Genomic DNA, 17,593 nt, shown 5'->3' with positions numbered 1-17,593 from the left:
GCCGAGAAAGAAAAGTGAAAAAGTGACGAATGATATATATTTCTGAGTGAGGTCCCAATCCAACCCAAATTCTTTTAAGCCCATTAACCAATACCTTGGGGTTATGGTCCATTTGAGCCTTTTTGTACTATCAAGATTAATGCACTCCTCAGCCCATGCCTCACTTGAGTGGTTTCGTCCAATGTTTTAAAAAATCAAGGTTTTTAAAATCGATCCGAATAATGAACCGATCAGGGGTCTGGTTCCTGGGTCGAATAGTCAGTCTATTTTGACAAAAAATAAAATAATAAAAAATGGTTAAAATCATTGAACGGTTCAACTGCCCGGGTCAGTGGTTTGTTGACTAAATCAATGTTTTTGGCAAAAATCTGGTTTTAGGGAAAAATAAAACCGGTCACTTGACTGGTTTCCAGTTTTTCCGATCTTACTGTCCGATTTTGAAAACCACGTAAAAAATGACCCAAAACCGGAACTGCTTTGGCCACTGGTTTCTGGATCAGCGGTTTGACAGTCTAGTTCAAACAGATAGCCTGTTCTAATTTAAAAAATAAAAAATAATCAAAATAAAATAGTCAAAAACCGTTGTTCGAATGAAATGAATTAATGGCCAAAAAACGGGTTAAGAATGAAATGAAACAAATTGCCTGAATGATTCCCGGCAATCATTCAAATCGACGATGGTTCGAAAACACTGATTTCGTTCAGTCACTTGGTTCAGTGTCCTTTTTTTTTAGCTCCGTGACTCTATTTAGGCCGATAAAGGCCCAAGATATGATTTTTCTTGGGGCAACGTCAAGAGTACCTACCTCATCACTAGCCCGTGACCCATACTACTGGAGAAGATCTAAGGTCAGTGGATATGGGTTTATTCTCTAGGGCCATAAAGATGTCCTATTTTGGCCCACTATAAGCCCAACTACTCAATTATACCCTCGCATGCCTTCATGACATCTATTTCATATCTGCGACAAACAAGGATGCATACAACAGGCTACATAACCACTCTTGAACACGCCAATGATCTGCATACATAAGATTTATGGATGTTAGAGCAGAATGACAGGATAGGATTAGGGTTAAGATCCCAGATAGTTGAGATTAAGGCCGAGTCACCGCAGCCCCCGAACTCCAACCAGAAACTTCACAGAAAAAGGAGCAAAGCAATGCCTATCTCATAAGTCTTTTCTTGGTTTCAGGAAGCCCATTTTCCCCATCTTCTTGTCTACTTTCTGATTGCCATCACACCTATCTCCATTTCTGAAGTGTGACTTAGGATCTGTTTGTCCAGATCCAAATTTTGAACCCGATTTGGTTAACGATGATCCAAATTTGATCCATTTATAATTGAATCATATATGGATCAACCCTTGTCTGAATTTTCCAATATCCATGTATCCCTTGATAAAACCTTAGCTCCCGTTTGTTCATTGCAGGAATGTCTGGAATTGGAATTAGAATGGGCTATTCCGATTTCAACTGTTTGATTGGGTGGAATCGGAATCCCATTCTCATTCTTACTACAATAGCATTCCCCCGTTTGAGGGAATGGCCATTCCCTGCCCCTCCCTTGGGAATGAAATCTCATTTCTGCTGATTCCAATTTCCATTTCCATTCCTGTCTGAACCAAACAGATTATGGGAATAGGTCATTCCAATTCTGATTCCAAAAGATTTCAATTCAAATTCCGATCTGACTGCAAACCAAACGGACCCTTAATTGTCCATGGGCTCTCGACATGACATGTTAGTCCATAGTCCATACAACCATGCCTTCGGCACTTCTAGTGTTACATGAATTCATGTGAACTGATGTATCGTACAGGGAGAGCATTGCAGACAGCTTCAGCTGCCAGCTTGGCCACCATTTTTCCTGTAACCCTACCATAGAGGAAAATACTTGGCTCTATTTGGTTAGAGGACATATGTCCAGCCAAAGCCATTTCACACACTAAATTTAGGGTTTAGGTTTTAAGGTTGAGGACAAAATAGGATAAACATGAGGTCCATTGATCTTATCATGGAGAACCTATGGTTCCACGGGTTTGATTAGAGATGGCAATTTTCCCCATTTTCCCGATCTCTGTGGGGACCTACTCCAAAAGATGGGGATCATCCCTCCTTGTGGGGACGAGGATGGGGAAATTTTCATCCCCATTGGCAAGGACCGGGTGGGGATGGGGAGAGCACTCCCCACCTCGTGGGGACCCTGAACCCTGCTAATATATATGTATATATGCACGCATACATCTATATATGTATATATGTGTACATATGTCTATATATTAATATTTTTAAATATTTGGTTTAATATATTTAAATCTTTTTTAATAAGATTGCAAATTTTAATTATTTTATTTTTAATTTTTTTAAATAAAAAAAAATGATTGACATTATAAAAAAACATAGAGAATGAGGATCCCTACGGGGATGAGGAGTGACCCCATTACCATTTTTAGGTTTGGTGGGTTCATTGGACTAATGACCTTTTTTTTTTTTTTTTTTTTTTTTTTTTTTTTTTTCCACTAGGAGAATGTGTGCCATTGGAAGGTGCCCCAATCAGTCCCCAATTTTGAATGATTAAACTTTTGAAGGTTGACTATTCAATAATGAGCATCATTTGGGCTATATCATCATGATAATGGTGATGTATTACAAAGAAAACATAATGAAGTGGATGTGTGGCCAATCCAAAGACTATCTTAAAGAAGCTTCAAAAAAAAAAAAAAAAAAGCTAGATTAGAGAAGAATGCAACAGCTCTACTAGTTCTTCCAATAGAAGAAAATTGATCGGTTCATATTTGAATTCAAATATAATTAATCTTATTCAGAATGGGCTTGGATTGGATTTAGATATTAAAAAAGCAATAATAAATTAAACTAAAACTAATAAAACATCATTTTTTAATAAAACGAATTTACAAATAACCTTGATATTTTAAACTTGAACCTATGAAGCATTTGTAAAATTTATATCAAATTTGGTAAAAGTATATCGTAAATATCATTAAAACCATCAAATGTTAGCCATGTTTTCCAATCTTCTAACAACATTTTAAAATAATCATATTGGCTCATATATAAATTAATAAACATATAAAAACAGATGAGATTATATCATAAGAATGCATTTTTTACACTTTTCCCAGGACCAAAAAAGTTATTTATTTGCATAAGATACATTTATTGAGAGAGAAAATGGGGGAATCAGTTAAAATGTTTGACAAGCAGCACTTCTTCATTATTAACTAAAATGTTCTTACTCTCCAATGAATCTCCCTTCTTCCCATATTCATGTCTATATTATATAGAGGAAAGAGGGAGGCCGAAGGTGTTCTCACCTCAATGATTACAAGGACCCCTCTCCTCTCATTTCTTACACATGTGGTTATCTATTTTTATATTAAATTATTGAAAATATAATTAAGCAATTACAATAAAAACCCTCTCAGGTCTTAATTTTCTTTAATAAAATCTATTGTTACTTTTTCTAATAAGATCATTCTTAAAATTCACTCTCCAAGAGTCGATGTTTGTAACATCTTCCCTCCTCACTAAATCCTTGCATTACTTTTGAATCTATCTGAGCCTCATTTGAATTTTTGTAATAAAACGGGGACATAAATTAGAAAGAGTATATTGGGTTAAGGACCAATACGAGACCAACTCTAAAAATGGACCTTGATTTGGATCCAAACTGATGTCAAAATCCGAATTTACCGAACCCAAACCTAACTAAATTTGTATTGCTTGCTAGTGCTTAAATAAAGCAAGGAATAAAATGAAGGACAAGGTGTCATGTTAATCACAAATGGAATAGGCCATAAGAACCAATGTTTTAAAAAACAACCTAGAACTGGAAACATTCTGGTCACCAATTTCTAGGTCAACGATTCGACTATCTGGTTTGAACAAACGACCCATTCTGACAAAAGAAGTTTAAAAAATTAATTAAAATGAAATATAGAAAAAACCGTTGAACGGGTCAAGAGAGTCAATAGTTTGACTGCCTGGGTCAATGAACTATTGACCAATTCAATGGTTTTTGGCTAGAGACCAAAAACCATAATCAGAACATTTTCTGTAAAAAATGCCAATAATTCTTTCAACTTCTTAGAAAAAATAACTTCAATAATCTTCTTTTATTAAGTCTTATTTAATACTTTTAACAGAAAAAAATGTAAGACTTCTGACCAAGGCAATTTAATAAAATCTTTTTGGGAAAAATAGTAGTTAACCCCAAATGACCAAATATTTGACAAGCTACACAAACATCAAATTGAAACCTATCTTTTTCTTTTTTTAAAGCTCATAGTCAATTTCATTGCACCTAAATTTTCAGAGTACAAGTAATAGGAACTGAGGAGCACTAGACCAAATACAAGGTCTCTGGACAGGGAACAAGCATGTTTAGCAATATAATGTGCGGTGCTATACCCGCACAATGAATGGAGATAGAGTAGTAATCAAACTCACGCAGCAGGTGATATGAAGCTTGAAACCCCATCTTCACCTCAAGGTCATTTACCAGGCTTTATTTGTTGTATACATTTTGAAACAATATAAAAGCAAGGAATATACAATAAAATACTATCATTATTCTCTAATAAGATCATTCTTAAAATTTACTCTCCAATAGTTAATGTTTGTAATATCTTTCTCATCTGCTAAGTCTCTTCTTACCTCTTGGACCTCTTTTGATTGGCATAAATTAGGTGGATTAGGATGGATTAAGGGCCAATCCAAAATCAACTCTAAACAAGTAAACATAGACATTGACATGGCATAAATTAGGTGGATTAGGATGGATTAAGGGCCAATCCAAAATCAACTTTAAACAAGTAAACATAGACATTGACATGGATCCAAACTGATGTCAAACTCCAAATTTATCAACCCAAACCTAACCAAATTTTTGCTAGTAATTAAATAAAGCAATAAGGAGTAAAATGAAGGAGTAATAGTGTCTTGTTAATCACAAATGGAATAGGCTGCCAATACATATTTGATAAATAATGTTGTTGCTGCCAAATATGGAGCTGAGGGCATCAATGTACTTTCTAGCGTATGAGGCCAACGGGTCCAACCTACTGAGAGAAAAAAGATGTCAAAGGCCCTGTGAGTTATCCCAGGGGCGAAAGCTTTGACAATAAAGCTAGCAGAGGGCTTTGAGGGATCGGACCAAGCAAGAGAGGAGACTTAGAGCTTGAGTTTTAATGTGTCTACCTTAATATGAGAGCCCCTTTTTATAGTCGGAGTTGCTTGAGAGGAGGAATAGTTGGGAATAGGTGGCGGCGGTTGGCAGTGATTGGTGATGGATGGTCAGGGTGTGTCCGGCCGACACCACGTGTTAAGATCCACATGATGGATCCAACCAATGCCATGTGTCAAGATCTACAGGTCGGCCAGATACCCTACATCACTTGCCCCCCATTCTTGAGGTTGCAATAACCTAGATCGGTTGGTGGGTTGTGTTGAGGCTTTGGCTTCGGACAAAGAGTATATTACATTTGCATGAAATCGGCCTCGACTATAGAACTCTTCTCAATCGCTATGCTGCAACTGCTCCTTTGTTCATCCTTTGCATTAGTAAAGGAACATCCTAGTCTAAGGGGACATGACCGTGGCCTGTGCGGGCATAGGCTATCTGCATCCATTGTCCGTGCCTTGCATGGGTGTTAACGTCACCCATCTTATGTCTGTACACATGTGCAGGGGGGGGGGGGGCATCCGGTTTGGCATATCCTTGAGCCGGAGTTGATGGGAGAAATGACCCTGTCTCTTGGTGTCGTTTTGCCTCCTGAAACCAATGCCACATGGAGCCTGTCAGTTCGAGTTGTCAGGTCCATATGTCCACGGCCTTTGAAGGCTAGTTGAGTCCAAAACTTTTATAACAAAAGAGAAAAAATGGGCAACTAGTTTTAATCAGTTTCATTAACAACCAAAACCAATCCCAATCCAATCATTAACAGAAAACATATTGCATATCCAGACCTTATATAATTGGATCCAAACAGAAATTAAAATCAGTTAGAATGGAATCTCAGTTCCAAAAGAAGGGAAGAGAATGATTTCCAATTTCGCACAACCAAAACAGTTGGTCATTTCCTAATTCCAAACCCCTGATACATACATACATTCATTCATTCTATTTACATTATTACCACTAAAACTTCCAAAACATGGCCTCATCACCATCATTCTTAGTCTCCCACCAGCCTGACAAAATATACATCATAAAAGAATGAAACAATTATGAGCTACATGCATATTAGCTGTCTAATAGCATATGACATGTTCTGTTTAACACATCTGAGCAACAAGCGGTGGCCTTTCTTCACATGCCCTGTCCCACCATTGTTCTCGTTCATCTAGATTTCAAACAAGCTCATGTGCTAGTAGGAAACCGTTTCCGGGTGGGCCCATGCTGACTCAGACCCGACCTTGGTCTAAGTCAACCAGCCCATTGCTTGCACAAATATGTGGGGAACCAGCTCATGGTTTTTCTTCGGTTCAGGAATATGCTTCCAATTTCCAAGGAATTGATCCATTCTCATGAATTTGAAAGTTTAAGCCCGATCCGATCCATTAATGCCACCCCTTTGGACCAGTTGTATCCACTTGATGTTCATGGATAACGTGCGCAGAATAAGCACAGAGCCAACTGGCCAACTGGGTTACTTCCATTGAATTGGGACAGAAGGTTTTTAAATTTTATTAATATTATAGTTTCTTTGTTATAGTTTTTATTTTTTGAATTGCTTCCTTTGCATATAAGGTTATTTTGCACTCTCATCCATTTACAATTTTACATCAATGCAAATGGAATTTATATTGTGTGTGCATAGGATATAAAGGTAAATAGAGTTTGAAAATTTATCCGCTGATGCATGTCTGTACCACTGTCTCTAAGTAGAACTTTGCTTCCTTTGGATAATGTCCAGTGCAATATAGGAAACCAGACATTCTGCTCCAAGATTCAACAACCTTCAAGGCACTCAATAACCGTATACTCAAAATACTGAGTAATACGAATTACAACAATCCCTCAACTCGGAAAATGAATGCAAAGAGGTGGCGATTCTTCTAAAAGACGCCATTAAAGGTTGCGACGAAGAGGTGCTAAGTCAAGACTGGTAGTTTTGATTAGAAATAAGAAAATGAACAATCACTTGTTTGAATTTAAAATTAAAACAAGTTTAAAATGAAAAGCACAAGTGTTTGAAGTTATAAAAATAGGTAGGTAACCCATGCCCCACCCCACCACTACTTAATGCACAGGTTAGAAATAGAATCCCCAACCACCCCAAGCCATAAAACCATATGTAATGTACCCCATAAGGGAAAGGCCATCTCCTAGTAATAAGCTTAACACTTCCCTTATAATTTTTCAATGAGGGATTCAAGCAAACTACCAAACTGAAAATTTAGGCTCAAGAGTGGAGGAAAACAAAATTTTGAAACTTTTGGCAAAGATCAAAGCTTATGTGAGTATGTAACTTGTGTGGGTGTGTGCAAATAAAGACAAAAGACAAAAAGTTAAAATAACAAAACTAATACTACTAAACTTTTGAATCACACTCCAAACAAATTACAACAATTTATACCACAAACAAATGGAACCTAAGCCCATATTTGGGCTCTCAAGATTGGGAATTAAAGTAATATAAGTGCAATGAGGGATATTTTTTCAGCCAAAAACAAGAAAAAGGAAAACATAAGCTTGTTCAAAATAAATGAAAATTAGATAAAAAGGAGAAGACTATATATGGTGCTGGTAAACGTGTACCAAAAAGCTTTGGCCCTGATTAAATTTTGATAAATAGATTGATTATCACTTTTATGATACTGTTTGATTGGTTATCATAGTTGAACCTCAAAAAGGTACTTTTTATTTGTATTTACCCTAATAAATCACATAAGGCACAATTTGCAAAGAATACAAATAATATGCAGAGTGCAAAACCTTGTATTTTATATTATATCAAATGTATTTGTATTATATATATTTGTATTTGTACTCTTTTCAAAACTGAGCGGAAATTACAAATATAAAGAGTGCAAATTTTAGTTTACAATTTTTTTTGATACTACATAGTACAGATTGTTAGAGAATTAAAGTGTGATGACAGAACATGGTGCACACTGATGGATGATGATTTGACCCAACCTCCTAAGAAGGCAACACATGGACGTGACTTAGCATAAGTAACACCTTAGCGTGATAGCCTGGTTACAACTGAGTAACGAGCTTGTTAAAGTCCTCGCAGGTCAGCTCGCTACATTATAGCTCGCCACGGAACGAGCTTGCTATAGCGCGAGCTCAAGGACCCCAGTATGTTGAAAGGAAACACTCCAAACTAAGTCTATCCTAGCTCGCTCGCTTGGACAATCAGCTCGCTCTAATACTTAGGTAAGAGAACTGCCTCAAAGGCAACCTCAAGCGGAATCACCTCGGGATACTTCAAGGAGCTCATTATAAAGCAGCTCGCTATGGGATAGCTTGCTACAAGGCAACTCGCTATTGAGCGATGTGGTGTTTTCAGGAAGCTTCTTATCTGACAAGACCGTACCCGTCAGACTGCACCACATCTCCTGACTGACGGCGCAGTCCCTGCCAGTCCAGCGGATTGCACCCACGTCTCTCGACAGGTGGTGGCGTGTCTGTCCTTTCCGGGTCGTGTCTCTCATCTGATTGGGCAGTACTCTGCAGCGGTTACCTACGCAGCCCTGGCAAATAACAACTGCGACAGAGGGCCAGTGGCGGTTATGCCCGATTTGACAAGAACATCTGTATTTAAAGGCCTCGGTTTCCAAGGGGCGAAGGTAATTTGAACTGATCTAGCGCTATCTGCACTCTTAGCTCTCTTTACATTTCTTACAGCTCTCTAAGAGTTCTAACTTAAAAATCAGAGTATTCCCACTGGGTGAGCTCCCTAGGAATCCTTCACCTTCCTCTTCTCAGGTATCGTTCGTCGTCAGTTAGGAGCCAAGCATTTGCCAGATAAAGAGTGCCCGGATCATGCTGCATCACACACGACTGACATTAGTTCCTTAGCATGGGAGAGCCTGTAGATATATGGGTTTGATCCAAATGATCATCATCGACAATTCTAATTTACTATTACCTACTGTTTTACTTCCTTTTAAATTTTCTTCTTACTTTATCCGCTACAAACAAGCCAAACGATTTTGCACCGATGCAAAAACCATCATCGTTTCTTGTGCCTAAAATGTATTTGACAATCAACACTGCAAAAAAGAAAAAGGAGTATTTGACAAAGTTATTCTTAGATTATGTTTGGTTTAATACGAAATAAGAGAAAAACAGGAAGTAGGGTAAGGTCAGTCCAAATCGAAATTGTGATCGGATCACGTACGAGTCCGATTGACCCGCTCAACGGCTCAACCACTTACTTCCGGTCCGGATAATCCAATAAATATTTATTCATTGACAAGTATGTATTAGGTGCCTACTAAAAATCCATTGTCTGTTAGTATCCTTTTGTCAATTACTTGTACAAGTAAAATCCTCTTCACCTCAACTTCTTGTCGTTGAATAGGTTTTAGTCAATAACTCTTCCAGCTTTCTTGCTCATAAACCATCGATGCCTCAAATTCTTCCATCTGACGTTGCTTCATTATAAAAGGTCACGTTGCTTAACCTAGTTTTTAATTATTTTTCTTTTCTTGTAGTACACCTGCACTGACCCGACCCGTTGATATTGGCATATTTGCATGTGTACAGGGGTGTTTCCTGGTCTAGTTCGGTGAAATTAAAAGATGATTTCCAGATCAAATCAATAAAATAAGGTTTGAGAAAAATTTCAGGCTGAACCAAACTGTTTTGGTATTGAAACTAAATCAAATCAATCCAATGCGGTTTAGACTTAATCCATTTAAAAGTCCAAATAACAAATATGCCTGTACAAGTAACAATTAGTCTTCTAATCACCATAAATCCATACATCCCCAAACCCTGGTGCAGGTGGGATTCAATCACAAATCTTCACTGCAATTAAGAGGAGATCGGTTTCAGTCAGTGCAAGGCCTATTCCAACACTGCTCAAACAGTCTTTATAGCCTTTCATCGGGAATATTTCTGTACCTCTGTTCTTTATTTAATGGAGAGATATTCCCAATGCAAGGCTATAATGGTTGTTCGAATGGACTTTGCACTGACTCAATCCGGTGTCAAACAAGAGGAGATCTTACCAACCAACTTAAACCATCGTAATTGATAGACCATGTATGCATCAAATTTGGTTAGAATGATATATTTTACTATCTTAAGGTCAATTCCATTAGTCATCAAACATAGTTTATAGAATTTATTTTATTATAGGAAAAATCTATGATGCCAGAAAATACATGATACCAACTATTTTAAGGTCAATTCCATTAATCATCAAACATAGTTTATAGAATTTATTTTATTATAGGAAAAATCTATGATGCGAGAAAAGATATGATATGGAGAGGCTTTGACCAATCACAACCCCCTTGAATTTTGGTGAAGATCCTCTTGATTGGTTCTTACTTTTATGATGTTGATTGATTGATTGTATGTTTTTTCTGTGTTATGTCTTTCAAACCCTTTATTATATATTAATATATTTTGATTTGGTTTCTTAAATCATATTAAAAAATCTCAAATTGAACCAAACTGTTTTTGTGTCCATACCAAACAAAACAGATAATTTAAGTTTGATTCAGTTTGTATAATTGTTAGGCTTGGTTGAGTATTTGAGCATCTGATGGGGTTTCGGGTTGATCCCAATATGTATCAAATCCATTCTGTTGATTTCTTTGGGAAAATTCTTGAATAGTACCCTGAATTTTGGGGGTTGTGTCAAGTCTATTCTCAAATTTTAAATGTGTCTTAGTAGTACCTTGAACTTTTAAATTGTGTTTAATAGGTCTCTACCATTAGTCAATATCATCAAGTGACGTTAGGTATACATTAAATAATTTTAAAATGACAAAATTATCCTTTATGATATTTTTTGACCACCTATCCGGTTTTATAACCTTTGTCCCCTTTCCTACTTTTAACATTTAGACGAAGTGGGTAAAATGATCATAAAAATATCATAAAGAGCAATTTTGTCATTTTAAAATTATTTAATGTGCACCGGTATTGCCTAATGACTACTAACGATAGAGACCTATTAACCACAATTTAAAAATTTAAGGTAATATAGAGACACGTTTTAAAATTCACCTATCCGGTTTTATAACCTTTTTCCCCTTTCCTACTTAGACGAAATGGGTAAAATCATAAAAATATCATAAAGACATTTTAAAATTATTTAATGTGCCTGGTATTGCCTAATGACCTAATGACCTACTAACGATAGAGACCTATTAACCACAATTTAAAAATTTAAGGTAATATAGAGACACGTTTTAAAATTCCATGACTGACTTGACACAAATTAAAATTCACGGTACTCTTCAGCAATTTTCCCTTCATTAAACTTGCGTAATCGTTCGTTCTGGCCGACAACAAAAAATATCTTGGGCGATCGGGATTTCGAGACTTCTCTCGTCCTGCGTTACTGGATAAATTTGTAGAGAGAGACTCCAAAGTCTCCAAGCGTCGCGAAGCACCGGGAGTTTTCTGCAAACATCACCATCCCGCATTTGGTCTCACCTCACGCCGAAACCCATTGGCTATTGGCTATTGCTCCTGTCTGAGTCTCTGTGCTACGCGACGTGAAATCCCAAAAAAATATATGTCAACATTTTTTGCGAACTTTTCTGCACATCGTACGGCTAAAAACACGTGATTCAGAAAAAGCAGACAACTGACAAATTGAGAATCTCTTGTCTACGATACTGCTTTTCAGTCCATGATTTACAAGTGGCCCAAGATACTTAGTGGGGAGTCGTGCTCTTGCTGTTAGAAAATTAACCGCACACGTGTCCAATCATTATTCAGTGAAGTACAACATACCGAAGGAGAAGAAACATTCTTCGTTGAAAAATTTCATCCCGCCGTCCACGTGTTAGATCTGGATCTTATGGTCAGCATCTTTTTGTGTCCTTGGTTAATGATTGGATAATGTAATATAATAGATTATTGATTTATAAGTTAAAAGACAGCGGCAGAATCTGTTTATGGGGTTTCTATCCATGTATCCCTGTTATCCAAATGTGGTGGTGTCAGTTGCGTGGTCCACTCAGTGTCCGTTTGGGACCAATAGGATGTTCGGAGCCGTTTGATTAAGAGCTAATATTAAATCTTGATCAGCCGTTAACGATAGACCCAACAGAGCTCAATGGTGAACAATTTTTTGGTTGGCAAATTGACGAATGAATATTTGCCACATGGATTAGGTTCTGATTATAACTGCTTTAAGTGGGTCCACCGTCCACAGGCACCCAATGGGAGCAACCCCAAGGAGGACGCTAGTGATTTGGTTTATCTCTATCTGATATTCTGATTATCTGTACAAACTACTACTCAAACTGGAAATAACCGTCCTCATCTCGAATATGGTGCAGTGGTGGTGGGTCCAGCCATGTGGTGGCCCTAATGAGTGGTTGCCTGTCGTTGGATTAATAGAGGGCCCGCACTAATGACAGTATCCAGTATCCACTGAGGAAATGGACGGTGGCCAGTTGCGGATCGAAAGTTGTCCCGTCATCCACTCTATCAGTAAATATTTTTTTAAGAAGATTTCGACGACGGTGATTATTTATGACTAATAATTGAAGCTTAGCTTACCGAAAAAATTATATAAAAATAGAAGCATCATTAATTTATAGTTTTCGGGACGAACCTATGGGTGTCCAAAGTCGAAACCACAGCCGTCTGATGACGGTGAGATGCGCTGGAGCCACGTGTACAGAATCGTGTGGGCGTGCTGCGGAAGCATCAGCGACTATGTATGGGTTCTGGTGGAGGTGATACGTCACTTCTAATCGACGTGGATCCAGATCATGGACAATTATTATTTCGTTGGAGACCAAACTCCAAAGCAATTTAGATTGGAACGACGTCGATCCTACGTGTCAGTCAAAATTAACGACTGGCCTGGGCTTGCTGTTTTGATCCGTTAGTGATGATCCTTCTAAGCACGACGACGATAAAGTTGAGGGGAGAAGGATACTTGAGAGAGAGAGAGAGAGAGAGAGAGAGAGAGAGAGAGGAGAGGGAGAAACGATGGGAAGCCTGGCTTACAGTTTCAGATCTTTCGATATAAATTCAACCCCTCGAATCCAGTTTCGAGCATTCAATCCGTCATTCGTGTATCCTCTCTGTTTGTCAAAGCTACCGAGAAAGCTCTGTCTTTCTGGTGTTTCTTTTCTCTTAAGTCTTTGTTTGTCCTCCAATTTTCTTGTCTATTGTTTGGTATCTGCAACATTAGGTTTTGCTGTTAACGGATTTTTTATTTGGTTCATACTCTGGTTTTCACAGATATTTTAGAAATCGTGTTCTGCCATTGCAAGCAAGCAAGGTAGGGAAAGGAGTCTAGATCTAATTCTTATAATTGCTTTCTATTTCTAGATGGCTTGAACGAGAAAATCTGACTGTTGCAGCATTGGTACAGGGAAGTGGGTTAGGACCGCTCTTCGTTGAGAAGTACGAAACACAAGAGGAAAAGGAAAAGCACAAGGAAGAGATGACGATCACGCCGGCGGTTAGGATTGCCGACCGTAAACTAGTTATCAAGGATCGTACGATCCTTTCCGGGGTACCGGACAATGTCATATCAACGTTCGCTTCTACTTCCGGCCCTGTTGAAGGTGTCTTCATCGGCGCCGAGTTCCCGGAAAGCAACAGTCGTCATATTGTATCTCTTGGTACTCTCAGGTAACAACCGTTTTTTTTTTTTTGGGGGGGGGGGGGGAATATTCATTCATTAATGGGTCCCGGTGGTTTGACAGAGATGTTCGATTTCTGGCGTGTTTCCGGTTCAAGCTATGGTGGATGGCCCAGAAGATGGGGGATCAAGGGCGAGATGTTCCTCTCGAGACACAGTTCCTGCTGGTCGAAACAAAAGAAGGATCCCACCTAGAATCGAACGATGGAAGTGAACATAACCAAATAGTCTACACCATCTTCCTCCCTCTGATCGAAGGCCCCTTCAGAGCTTGTCTCCAAGGCAACTCCCAGGATGAGCTCGAACTCTGCCTCGAAAGCGGCGATGTTGGCATGAAAGCCTCCTCATTCACGCACTCCCTCTTCGTCAGCGCCGGTACCGATCCCTTCGCCACCATCACGGACGCAATTAGAACCGTGAAGTTTCATCTGAAAACCTTCAGTCAGCGTCACGAAAAGAAACTCCCCGGGATCTTGGACCATTTCGGGTGGTGCACGTGGGACGCGTTTTACCAAGAAGTAACCCAGGAAGGTGTCGAGGCCGGACTCAAGAGTCTCGCCGCCGGTGGAACTCCTCCAAAGTTCGTGATCATCGATGACGGGTGGCAATCCGTCGGAGGGGACCAACAACAAGAGGATCTGGAAAACAACGAGGAGGAGAAACTGCCACCGTTGCTTAGGTTGACAGGGATCAAGGAAAACTCCAAGTTTCAGAAAAAGGATGATCCGACGGTGGGAATTAAGAGCATCGTGAACATTGCAAAGGAGAAGCACGGTCTGAAGTATGTGTACGTGTGGCACGCGATCACCGGCTACTGGGGTGGGGTCCGCCCCGGTGTGGAGGGGATGGAGCAATATGGGTCGAAGATGCAGTATCCTAATGTATCGCCCGGGGTGGCCTGGAACGAACCAGGATGGAAGACCGATGCATTGGCGGTTCAGGGGCTGGGTCTGGTGAACCCGAAAAATGTCTACCGGTTTTACAATGAATTGCACAGCTATCTGGCCTCCGCTGGAATCGACGGGGTGAAGGTGGACGTCCAGTGCATTTTAGAGACGCTTGGCGCAGGTTTAGGGGGGAGGGTTGAGCTCACAAGGCAATACCATCAAGCCCTTGATGCTTCCGTGTCCCGCAACTTCCCTGACAATGGGTGCATCGCTTGCATGAGCCATAATACTGATGCGCTGTACTGGTATTTCCCCTTTCCTAGTTTCCTTTCATTTCATATCGGAACTTTGTTTACTTTTAAGTTCTGATGTGGTGCGATTTATTGGATAATGGTGAACAGTTCCAAGCAGACGGCGGTAGTAAGGGCATCGGACGATTTCTACCCTCGTGATCCGGTGTCACACACGATACACATTGCATCGGTTTCGTACAACAGCGTCTTCCTCGGCGAGTTCATGCACCCGGACTGGGACATGTTCCACTCGCAGCATCCAGCCGCGGAGTACCATGGCTCGGCGAGGGCGATCAGTGGTGGGCCCCTCTATGTTAGGTAAAGCCGATACACGTTGCTATTGTGATTGGTTCCGTATCCTATCATCCCCTGGGACCTGAAGTTGACATTTTGTCTCTAACAGTGACGCGCCGGGGAAGCACAACTTCGAGTTGCTGAAGAAGATGGTTTTGCCGGATGGAACGATACTCCGGGCGCGGTTACCGGGTAGACCGACCCGAGACTGTCTGTTCTCGGACCCGGCTCGCGATGGTGTGAGCTTGCTGAAGATATGGAACATGAACAAGTTCACCGGAGTGCTGGGCGTGTACAACTGCCAGGGTGCAGCATGGAGCAGCGTAGAGAGGAAAAACATGTTCCACCAGACCCGATCCGAGGCCATAACGGGTGTTCTGAGGGGCGGGGACATCCACCTCATTGCCGAGGCTGCCACGGATGCCGACTGGAACGGTGACTGTGCGGTTTTCCGGCACCGGGGCGGGGAGCTTGTAACTCTGCCCCACAATGCAGCCATGCCCGTGACTCTCAAGGTCCTTGAGCACGACGTCTTCACGGTGTCTCCGATCAAGGTTTTGGCCCCGGGCTTCAGCGTTGCGCCGTTGGGGCTGATTGACATGTACAACGCCGGTGGAGCGATTGAGGGGTTGAGGTATGAAATGAAGGGTGGTGCTGCGTTGTCAGAGTTGGAGACCGGATATGGAGGGGAAGCCAACGGAATTGCTGCGCAGCCGGTGGAGAACCGGAGCTCGGAACCAGTTGGGTTGGTTCATATGGAGGTGAAAGGATGCGGTCGGTTGGGTGTATACTCGTCGGCGAAGCCCAGGAGGTGCAGCGTGGGGGCGGCGATGGTGGGCTTTGATTATGATGCATGGTCTGGGCTTTTGGTAATCAGCTTGGATCACATGCCGGAAGATGGCCAGAAATTCCACGTTATTGAGATTGAGTTTTAATAATTAACTAAATATTGATGGATGTATTATTATTATATTAGAAATATTTATTTTATTTTGAGATATCTTTTTTTTGGTAGAAATGGAAAGAGACGTCATGGTGGGATTGATGATGTGAAATTACTCGGAAAATGAATAAATTCTGAATTCTTTTTTTTTTTTTCAAAATAAAGTGATCTTAGAAATAGTTACATGAGAAGATCGTCTAGAGTCATATTGGATACATAGCTGGCCTATGCATGATATGTAAGCAAAGAGATGAGCAGCTTTAACTGTGAAGATTTAAATGTGAAGACTCCATAATTGTTGTTCTTCCATATAAGTAGATCCTCAGATTGATTGGGCTGGAGTGTAATGTTCTGAATGTGGGCAATGATATCCTCGTCAAAAAGTTCTTGGGGCTTTGTGCGGTTCCAACTGTGATTTGGATTTAGCAATTCTGCTACTTTGATATTTGCATTAAGATTGGGAATGTGTCCAAGTATGGATGGGATCCCATGATCAGCTACAACGGAAATATTGGAAACCGTACTTGACAACCCATAGTAGATTGGATTTCATGGTATTAGAGACCCGATGAGCATGTTTCCACCAACATGAGCTTCTTTGTCCTTTCTTGGCCGCAAAAAGATAAGTATTAGGGAAGTATTTCTCTTTTATTAGTTTACTCCACAACCCATGCATCTCTGTGAGCAAACTCTAAATTTGCTTGCCAAACATGGCTTTATTCATTTCAGCACTTGTTCGAAAGCCTAGCCCTCCTTGAGCTTTAGGGCGACACAGTTTTCGCCAGGCCATAGTGTGATGTGTGTGATCTTTGGAGTTAGACCACCAGAATGTTCTACTTGATTTATCGAGTTTGGATGTCACAGCTCTTGGAAGGATGGTGGTTGACATGGTGTAGGTAGGGATTGACTATAGGACTGATTTGATGAGAGTCATTCTTCCAGCTTGTGATAATAGCTTGGTACTCCACGCATTGATCTTTGAAGAGACTCGGTCAATTACTTCTTTATGAGAAGTTTGCAATCTATTATTCACTAGTATAGGAGAGCCCAAGTACTTAGATCTTGCCATAGATGACTTGACCTTTAGTGAGTGAGAGAAGAATTTTTTGTGCTGACTTGGGACATTTTTGCTAAAGAATATACTGGATTTGACATAATTTATTTGTTGGCCAGATAAGGATTCGGACATTTTGATGATGTTGACCAGAGCTCTAACTTGTGACATGTCCGTTTTACAGAAGATGATGCAGGTGTGTGATGGGAGTGCCATTAGGACAAAGGGTGACGCTTTCAATGCTGCCTGAGTTGGAAGCCTGAAGTACGAGAAGACCTCCATACTAATGATAA

General features: G+C 40.1%; 1 protein-coding gene across 4 annotated transcripts; it reads left to right on the top strand.

The window, feature by feature from the left end:
• The first annotated feature begins 13,014 nt into the window (after positions 1 to 13,014).
• DIN10 (Raffinose synthase family protein) lies at positions 13,015 to 16,410 on the top strand. 4 transcript variants are annotated; one of them, XM_088969737.1, is made up of 6 exons: positions 13,015 to 13,301; positions 13,424 to 13,463; positions 13,557 to 13,819; positions 13,894 to 15,021; positions 15,118 to 15,327; positions 15,413 to 16,410. In XM_088969737.1, the coding sequence occupies exons 3-6, from the start codon at positions 13,629 to 13,631 to the stop codon at positions 16,236 to 16,238; spliced, it is 2,355 nt and encodes a 784-aa protein (XP_088825863.1). In that variant the 5' UTR covers positions 13,015 to 13,301; positions 13,424 to 13,463; positions 13,557 to 13,628; the 3' UTR covers positions 16,239 to 16,410. The 4 variants fall into 4 exon arrangements, with proteins under 4 accessions (XP_088825863.1, XP_088825864.1, XP_088825862.1 ...); XM_088969738.1 differs by having other exon boundaries at positions 13,109 to 13,301; positions 13,546 to 13,819; XM_088969736.1 differs by having other exon boundaries at positions 13,133 to 13,254.
• Positions 16,411 to 17,593: the final 1,183 nt, after the last annotated feature.

Source organism: Nelumbo lutea, chromosome 2 (genome assembly GCF_056320005.1).
Source record: "Nelumbo lutea isolate HS-2025 chromosome 2, American lotus-T2T, whole genome shotgun sequence".
Classification (NCBI taxonomy): Eukaryota; Viridiplantae; Streptophyta; class Magnoliopsida; order Proteales; family Nelumbonaceae; genus Nelumbo; species Nelumbo lutea.
Note: the sequence above shows the minus strand (reverse complement) of the source record. Positions and strands in the feature narration are given on the sequence as shown.

Excerpts from the sequence above, each read along its gene's own strand:
- DIN10 (XM_088969736.1), top strand. The coding sequence starts at position 13,169 with ATGGGAAGCCTGGCTTACAGTTTCAGATCTTTCGATATAAATTCAACC. Across the intron at positions 13,255-13,423 it reads GCATTCAATCCGTCATTCGT|ATATTTTAGAAATCGTGTTC; the intron begins GTATCCTCTCTG and ends TGGTTTTCACAG. Across the intron at positions 15,328-15,412 it reads GGTGGGCCCCTCTATGTTAG|TGACGCGCCGGGGAAGCACA; the intron begins GTAAAGCCGATA and ends TGTCTCTAACAG.